Raw genomic sequence first — 9,174 nt, forward strand, 5'->3', positions numbered from 1 at the left:
CAGCAGGGTGAATAGCTCCCTGCCCTGACACCATGGTATCCTCTGCTGTTGGACCCAACAGAACCCTGGCTCAGCTACCATCTTCACCCTCTCACGTTTTCGATCTTACAGGTCCCAGCCATAACCATCTGGAAAATTCCTGGACATAACCCCCATCACCTGCTCTGCAGTCTGAGGAAGACACATACACCAACAAACCCCAGCAGAGGCCTCTGCCATTTGAAGGCAAGCGCTGCCTGCCTTCAAACGTCCTTTGTAACTCAGAGCAGGGCTCACAGAAGCTGCTGTTAACAGTGCCCCCAAGTCTGGTGGCCTCTAGTTTAATTGATTCCTCTTATTAACTACGGCCAAGCTGAGCTAGTCTAGCTGCTGAAAATCGGCTATGCTGTCAAGTTGTATGCACATTATTTCAAATCTTTTAAATCACTGCTTTAATTGCTGCCACCTCTTGTCAGCGCTCCAGGCAAAGGCCTGGTTGCCCACACTCCTGACTCTCATAAGAGCCTCTCACCTGCTCTGCTTGCAGCCCTTACCTGCAGGCCCTTGTCACCCCACAGCTATAAAGGAGCCCACAAATGAGGGCAGAGTTCACTGAGCAGCCTGTGGCATACTCCGGCTGATCTCTGCCTCCCAGAACTGAGCCCTGCTGCCAGCCTCCGTCCCTGACAGCAATGGCCAACTCCTCTGACCCCAGCGGCCCAGCCTGGTCCCCTGCACAATCCTACAGGCGGCACGGGCCAGACTCTGGCCTCGCTGAACCCTGCCCAAGCCACTCCCACATCGAGGTTACCTTTCCACCACCGACTGTCTTGGGATGTAGAAGTCTTCTCCTGCAAGGTATGCGGCGGCTGTGCCTCCTCCAAAGTAGGTTTTTCTTAATAGAGGAGCTGTACGATTATGCACCAGTAGAGCCCCTAGGCCTGTGGGGAAGCCAAAGATCTTGTAGAAGGAGAGGGGGACAAAGTCAGCCTGGTGAACCGACAAGTCCAAAGGCGAGGTGCTCACGTAGGAGGCCGCGTCCAGCACCACGAACCACTTCCCAGGTGCACTCACGGGGCACATCCGCCCAGACTTGACCTCTCCTATCCAGGACAGGGGGTATCTGGTTCCAGAAAAGTTACTCTGAGCTGGGTAACAGAAGAGATGTGGAAGCTGGCAGTCAGGGTCACCAGCAGCAGCACCTCGTTTCTCCGCTGACTCCATCTCCTCCGGCCTGACAGGGATAGAAGCGATGTTCATGGCTGTGGCGATCATCCTCATGCCCACCACAGAGGTGTGGCTGTCAGTGAGGTAACAGAACCGACTCCCGCTGCTCTCCTGGCTTGGGGACACCCACGGGAAGGCCTCTGCCACCAGTTTCAGAGCAGCCGTGCTCCCAGCTGTGAACACCACACTGTAGTCCTCTGGGCAGGTGCGGAAGTGAGCCAGAACCCTGGAAAGAGCACAGCAGTGCGGCAACAGCGTGATCTTACTCCAACGTGCGGTGTTAGGAATTCGTTGCATTTCTACTAAATATGACATCGCTCTTCCTTAATAGCTAGGAAAAAGCTCAGATTGGCTTGGCCACAACTGTGACTTGAGGGCAGGTACAGAGGAAGTTGTGGGAAGAGATGACAAATGGGTTCAAACTGGTAAGACCACCTTGTTTCCCAAGTCTCCACCTGACACGGGATAAGACGAAAATCCATAACTACCTTCACTGTTGAAAACACCCCCTCTTTGGTCTACTATCCAGCTCTATCATAATAAGTTTTAAGTCATCAACTTGTCTCACGTTGCTTTTAAAATTGGCAACCCAGTATCCCTTTCAAATTGGAAATAACTTGAAATTGTATTGATTCAAGTAACTTCAAGGACCACCTGGAAATTATTTACCAAAAACTAATTATTACATGTGGAAAAATATAAAGAGCTGTTTAACATGCAAATATTAGTAAAAATGGGGAGGAAAGATGACTAAAACAAGATGCCTAATGGAAAATAAAAAGCAAAACCAGAGAAACTTTTTCTTCTCTCTGAAAATGAGACTTAGGAACCTGGGTCACTTCTTGTCACTCTGGCCCCCAGGAACTCGGGCACCATCCCAGAGTCACACGTCGGTCTGTGCCCACCTCAGAGCTGCGTACCTGTGCTTCTGGCCAGCTTGTTACCTACTCGCTCTCACTTCCCTGTCCTCTCTCCTTGAACTTTATCATTGTGTATCATTGTGTGGCCACTTAGCTGAATGTGATCTTCCTGAAACCAATTCAGAACCTTTGTGGGATGCTGGCAAGCGGTAGGTAGGAAGTCTACACGCGGCGGGGCAGCGGGGGGTGAAGGCGGGGGGCGGGCGTTCAGGCTGGCGCACCCCCCACTCACCTGTAGCGCACATGTTCCACAGTGTCATGGGTGAGCTTGCTGCTGATGTTCTGGCTGTGAGGATTACCTGGCAGGTTACGAAGACAAAGCCATCGAGTCACTATTTATGATCTCTTCTTTTTTGTTCCTCCAAAACTCTCTCCCTCAGTTCCTCAAAAAGTTAAGCATAAAACTACCATATGACCCAGTGATTCCACTCCTGTATACTGAAGAGACAAGAAAACGTGTTCACATGTAGGTGTTCATAACAGTTCTATATGGAAAGCCAAATTCTGGGAACACATATGTCCACCAGCTGGTAAACAAATAGATAAAATATGGCATATCCATACAATAGAAAATTATTCAGCATTAAAAAGGAAGAAATTGTTGGCTATGTCACGAATGAATCGCAAAAGCTTGCTGAGTGAAAAATGCCAGACACAAGAGATCACATATTGTATGGTCGATTTATAGGAAATGTCCAGCAAAGGTAATTGAATAAAGATACAGAAAGTAGTAGATGAGTGGTTGCCTGGGACGAAAGTGGGGGAAGAAGGGGTGGAAATGTTGGGGGGTTGGAGGAGCAACAGAGATCAACTATAAATGGGCATCAGAGATCTTACTAGGGGGATAAAAATATTCTAAATTTAAACCTCGGTAAAGTTGCTAAAAATCATTGAATTATACACTTGAAATAGGTGAATTTTATGATATATAAAATATAACTCAAGAAAACTGTTAAACAAACAGGAAAAAAAAAAAAAGCCCCTCTACTCACTAGTAAAATAGGACATGATCCAGGAGAGCATTTTGGAACAGGAAGTTGGCTTAGAGGCAGCCCCACCAGTGCAGGAACTTTTTCTACAAGTTTCCCACCAGGTGGCCAGACCAGTCCTGTTCCTTAACTCCAAGGAGCTAAGTACACAATCTCAGGAGGCTGCCCTTTCCCCTGACCATGAGACAGAGCCACAAATTCCACTTAACTGAAGTCCTCTTTTGTTGCCCTGAGCTCACACACCTCCCACTGGCATTGTTTCTACAGAAACACATCTATCTCTTCCTCCAGATATGTGAAGGGTACCATCATGACTCTCCTTAGCCACCCATTCTCATGGCTAAAGGCTCTGCCAATTTCACCCTTCCTTTGTCAATTTCTAGTTTTTCTCCCCACTCCTGGTGTTCCCACTGTGTTCGTCCCAGAGTATCATTATTTCCCTTAAAACATGGCCCCCAGATGTCAACACAGACCTTTCAAAGGGCCCGACCTTCAGGGCCCAGTCACCAGCATTTCTCAGGAGCAGGACCACATGTGCATGTTAAGGCAAATCTTGATTTTTTTTTTTCTTGTTTTAGAGTTGTTTTTGTTTTTGTTTTCCCTCAAACCACCCTGGAGGGTCACACTGGATGTCTGTCTCTTGAAGCTCCCAGTGTTCCTTTTCCTCATTAGCTAATGACCTGAGGGACTCAGTACTTACCTGGGTTGCCTTCCATCACCTTGGTTTTCAGCCGGGCAACATTAGGAACACCTGCAGGCTCAATTCTGTTGTCTCTCAGGCCAGCACCTTTCCTACAGTTATCACTCTTGCGAAGGTTAAGGAAGGAGAATTGTAGGTCTCTTTGCAAATCACAGATTAAAATCAAGATAAAGTCTCTCACTGGCATCTTTCCTGGAGATTGTTCCCTAGACTTAAATATCTGCTGCCCTTAGTGTGGCGTGACAGTACCATCATGAACCGAGGCAGTTTGGTGGAGGCTCAAGGCTTGTGCCCTGGAGCCAAACTGCCTAGAGACTCAGCTCCCTCAACTTCCCCAGCTCCAGCGCTTCCTGACTGGGTGGCCTCAGAGTAATTACCTGCCCTCTCTGGAGCCCAGGTCCCTCACCTGCACAACAGGAGTGATGGCAGAACCTGTATCTTAGCTCGTTTGATAACAAAAGCTGTGACTTAGTTTGTGGGAGCATAGAGGTATAATAGAGATGAAGCATTTGGAAAAGCAACAGAAGCACAACAACTGCTCAGTGCAGGTTATTTATATATTATTAACATTTATTGCTGTTATCATTACCATTGCTATATTTGCTATTGTTATTTCATACTCCCTCTCCAAAGTTATCTCCCGATCACATTATGCTGCTGATTAATACCTTCGATGACTGCCCATTGTTTCTAGAATAAAGATAAACTCTACGGAGAACCTATAAGGCATCTATCTACCTGCCTTCCTATTCATACATCCTCTGATCTCCTCCCCTCCATGTCCCCAGGCTGGTTCCTGAAACCACAGCAGGGTCTTGGCTCATGTTGTTCCCTCTGCCTAAAATGCCCTTCACTCCTTTTCGAGTAAATTCCTGCTCATCTTCCAGCATTCACTGCACTCCTAAGGAAATTTCCTGACACTCACACTGCCAGCCCACTGTCACTCTGCAGATCCAGAACTCTCAGGCACCAGCAGCAATTTACATGTATTTGGAGATCACTTGATTAAAGTCTTGTCTTGACTACATCATAGTCCACGAAGGCAGGGGCTGTGTTTACTTGGTCTCCATTACACACGATGCCCCCAATACCAGAGCAGCTCAACAAATATTTATAGAAGACTATAATAAATATAATGAAAGAATGAATGAAAGTTGCTCCTGTTGCCTCCTCTCTGCGTCATGCCAGTCCCACAGGGTCATCACGCAACCGAATACAGAACTTTTGTATCTCTGTGCCTTCTTAACATTGACCCCTTCTTCTGGAAGTAACTTATGTGTCCCTGAGCCAGTTCTCCCTGGCAACACATGCATATAGGAATGACCCTGGGTATTTGCTTGACCACCCCCCTCTAGGGGGCTTATTCAGCTTTGGGTGCCCAGTCTATTAATCCAACATTTATTAGGCAATGATATATCATCTGAATGTAGTTGACTCATGTTTAGTGCAAATATCCATTATGAAGTGTTTTTCTTTACCATAAACATTTTCCATGAGATCATGAGTGAAGCTTGTGAGCTGGCTCTGGGGGAACAATGTGGCTCCTGCATGGTCAAGGTAGATGGTTCCTGAAAGAAAACACAAAATAAAGTTGTAGCTATTTTTCAGAGATTTTCTACTGATTTTACCTAGACCTGGTTTGTGTAAATTTGAGCAGTGCCCATTTGACATGTTTAGACATAACATCAGGCCACTCGTATCTCCCAGCTTCTTGATATGTGCTTCTTAATCCAAGTGTAGGGATAAGCAATGGGAAAACTACACTTTCAATATTTAAAGGCATTTAGAGCCCTGAGAGAGCTTTCTTGATTAATCAGCTCTCTTATGAACCTGGCAAAGCATCCCACACAGAGGAAGAGCCCAACAGACATCTGTGATTAATGACAGTAAGTCTAGTTCACGTTATGACTCACACCCTATTCTGGAGTTTCTGTGTGGCTTCTCTGGTAAGTGAGTCCTGATTCTGCTTTCCCATGGTGAATTCTACATCTCTCAACCCTAGAACAGTTTTGAGAGCTTCAGAGAATGCTAGGAATGTAAATGAGTTTTCCATCCTCTTTCATAAACAGAGAAAGGCAAATCTGAATGAGAGTAAGTATTAAGGTTTACCTATCAGATGGCCAAGATCAACTCATTGTGTGGGTGTGGGTGTGGGAAAACAGGTCCACTGATACATCGCTGGTAGGGGGACAAATTGGCACAACTTCCTTATGGACAACAATTTGACAATATTGGTAGCAGTTTAACATGCAAACTGTCTTTAACCTAGCAATTTTTCTTCTAGAAATTGATCTTATAAATATCCATGCTTTGGTGTAATGGCCTGTCTATGAGGATATTCAGTGCAGCACTGACTGTAATAGCAATGACTTAAATGCCCATAAACATGTATTTAAAATAGTTATTGTACATTTGTCTAGTACTTTATAAGTACTAACATAGAACAAACTCTGAGATATTTTCAGAGGTGTTTTACTCTTTCTTTCCAATCTGGATGCATTTTATTTCATTTTTTTGCCTGGCTAGAACCTCTAGTACAATGTTGAATAGAAGTGGTGAGAACAGACATCCTTGTCTTGTTCCTGATCTTAGTTTTTCCATCTTTGACCATTAAGTATGATGTTAGTTGTGGTTTTTTAATAGATGGCCTTCATCAGGCTGATTAAATTTCCTTTATTCCTAGTTTATCGCATGGTTTTACGCATGCCTGGCACATTAAACACTCCACAAGGTTCAGCTGTTATAAGAAGTAGGCAAATAATCCCAAAACCAATTGGCAATCAAGAAAGGAAATGTCAGCATCTCTTCTGGGTTATGCTCTTTCAGTTCTCAGTTCCACTCAGCATGAGTGGCAATCAATTAGCACCCTCGGGCTTCAAAAACCACTTGAACCACACCTGTATATTCACCAAGACAAGGAAATTCTCATCCAGTTGATTAGGCAAAATACTTCATACTTCAAGGTTAAGCATTTAATTATCCAGAGCTATCATTAACCTGACAAATTCTCAAACCTGCAGAAAAACTATGGAGAGAGGAAGAAGGAAGAGGAGGTGGAGGTTATTTTGGTTTACTTTGTTTTTCCCTGCCCTATAAGGAAAAAAAAAAAGTGGCTATGTTCCAAGACTCCTAGTGGTGGGAGGGCGAGTTTAGTCCACAAAAGCCTACGTCAGCCATAATATAGAGGAAATGCTGGGAACTTGCACTAAATAAATATATAGATAAATAAGGGTGCACACAATTCTGCCACAAGTACAGACTTATGATGGTTTGGCTTACTTAAGCCATTTTGACTTAACAATGGTGCAAAAGCGATACACATTTAGCAGAAACCATACTTCAAATTTTGATCTTTTCCTGGGCTAGTGATGTGCAGTACAATCTCCTGTAAATGCTGGGCTGTGGCAGTGAGCCGCACCTCTCAGTCAGCCACGTGGTCACCAGAATAAACACCAGTTCTCTACAGTGTACTCATCCGTAGATGATTCTGCCCAACCGTAGGCTAATGTGTAAGTGTTTTAGGTAGGCTAGGTTAAGCTATGATGTTCAATAGCTTAGGTGCATTAAGTGCATTTTCAACTTACAATATTTTCAACTTTCGATGAGTTTATCGGGAGGTCACACCAGGGTAAGGCGAGGAGCATCTGTACAGTAGATGTTAAAGGGGCTCTGAAGCCCAGCCTGAAATTCTGGCTATCAAACCTAAATTATACATTTGAGGGGGAAAGTGATGTTCTCTCAAGGACAAACACCTCTACTTTCCCAGGGTGGTGTTGAGGGGTCAGCCAATGATGGTGTGAGAGATCAGAGCTGGAGGGGATTAGGGAATTATGGGGGCGTGGCACTGAAATAATTATGGACTGAATGATTACAAGCTCTGGGATTTGCTTCAAAAGAATGGGAAGCCTCCCTTCATCCTTCCTCACCTGTAGGCATTCATTGTACCAGTCTATTTTTGTGGGTAGGAAATTTCTACAATAAAAAAGTTTGGAGAGAGAATGTGCAAGTAGAGGGACTAGGGGCTGTCTCCAGCAGGTGACTATAGGACTTTGAAGAATGGGGAGGGAGTAGAGAGAGGCAGCCAGAAGGCCCCATGTCTTCCATCTGAGCCTCTACTTAACGACAGACAGGGGACAAACAAGGAGAAGGCCACAGCCCTCAAAGTCCCTAAGGGGAAAAAAAGAGTCGGCAACTAATGAAAAGATAAGGAAATGACCCAAACAGCTGAAATTAGCTACCTGATTAATAAGAGGTAAGTCATGGTTGCTGTTCTGCCACAAACAAGGGAACACTCACCGACTGTTCATCACTACATAATAAATACACCTCAAATCCGGATGCCCCGCGCCACGACCAGCCCTCTTAATCTGAGGGCTCTCCCTGCTCAAACGGTTCTAAGGTTCCAAGAAGCCTCTCACTCAAGGTCCCTAGCAAAAGGGTTACTCAGACCCTGTGCAGGGCCCCCTCCCGCCCTGCAGTAATGGGCCAGGATCCGCCACAGGGCCAGATCGAGCTTGTCTTCAAATTTAACCAAGCTGTTCGACCTTGCGGAACGCAAAGCCTCGTTGTGATCCCGTCCTCACGTCCAATTCATAGGCTCGCCTTGGACTCAAAGCTCAAATTTCAAGGTTTCCTAATTCTTCAGGTCCCCCAGAGAGCTCGAGCTCGGAGGCATTGTTCTGAGCGCAAGAGTGAGAAAAGGCTCGAAAATAAAAGCTGCTTGTGAGCCATCCCAGAGGACTGGAGCGCAGCCTTGCGGGGCTCCTGCTCAGTGGGCCACAGCCTCTCGATCCCCAACCCCGCGCGCTGGCGGAATCACGGTGCCAACCCTGCGTGCTGGCAGCCCACGCACCGCTCCTGTCCCCAGGCGAGCATTTGAACAGCCACCGTTGGACATTTCTGCATTTTGCAACCCTGGTTCCAGTTGGACCTTTTGAGTTGGGAGTCTTGCAGCCAGCAAAAGCAGAATCGTAAGCCCTGTTCGCAGAGGATGCGGTCAGGTGAAAAAGGACTAGTTTGGTCCTGTACCGCCTGGAATGTCTACGGATCGAGAGTAGCAAGAAGTCTTGGGGCTGCAGGTGGGACCAAAGGAGCCGTATCCACGAAGTGGGTGCGTAGACACGTCCCTCCAGGTCTTTCGATTCAAAATGAGCCCAAATCAGGTAACGCCGCTCCCACCTGGAGCAAAAAGCGCCTTCCTTCCACTTGGACTCCAGAAACCTTTCCCTCCCCTTCACGGCCGCCCAGCCAGCTTCGCGCAGGTGTCCCCTCCGGCCTCACCTTCCAGGCGGCGGAATTCGCGCGCCCGCAGCTCGCGCAGGCTGCGCTGGCCGTAGCCGTAGACCACTGGCTGCGTGCT

At 46.5% G+C, this 9,174-nt stretch overlaps 1 protein-coding gene across 2 annotated transcripts in view; it reads right to left on the reverse strand.

The window, feature by feature from the left end:
* MOCOS (molybdenum cofactor sulfurase) overlaps positions 1–9,174 on the reverse strand; it is a 52,106-nt gene that overhangs the window by 35,283 nt on the left and 7,649 nt on the right. Inside the window, exons 1-4 of one of the 2 annotated variants that reach the window (XM_023531557.1) lie at positions 9,096–9,168; positions 5,294–5,383; positions 2,359–2,425; positions 791–1,432 (exon numbers count right to left, since the gene is read on the reverse strand). In XM_023531557.1, coding sequence (XP_023387325.1) covers positions 791–1,432; positions 2,359–2,425; positions 5,294–5,309 — 725 coding nt within the window. In that variant the 5' untranslated portion in view covers positions 5,310–5,383; positions 9,096–9,168. Of the gene's footprint in view, positions 1–790; positions 1,433–2,358; positions 2,426–5,293; positions 5,384–9,095; positions 9,169–9,174 lie in introns of those variants that run through there. The other variant, XM_023531553.1, reaches the window with a different exon arrangement.

Source organism: Pteropus vampyrus, unplaced genomic scaffold (genome assembly GCF_000151845.1).
Source record: "Pteropus vampyrus isolate Shadow unplaced genomic scaffold, Pvam_2.0 Scaffold3, whole genome shotgun sequence".
Lineage (NCBI taxonomy): Eukaryota > Metazoa > Chordata > Mammalia > Chiroptera > Pteropodidae > Pteropus > Pteropus vampyrus.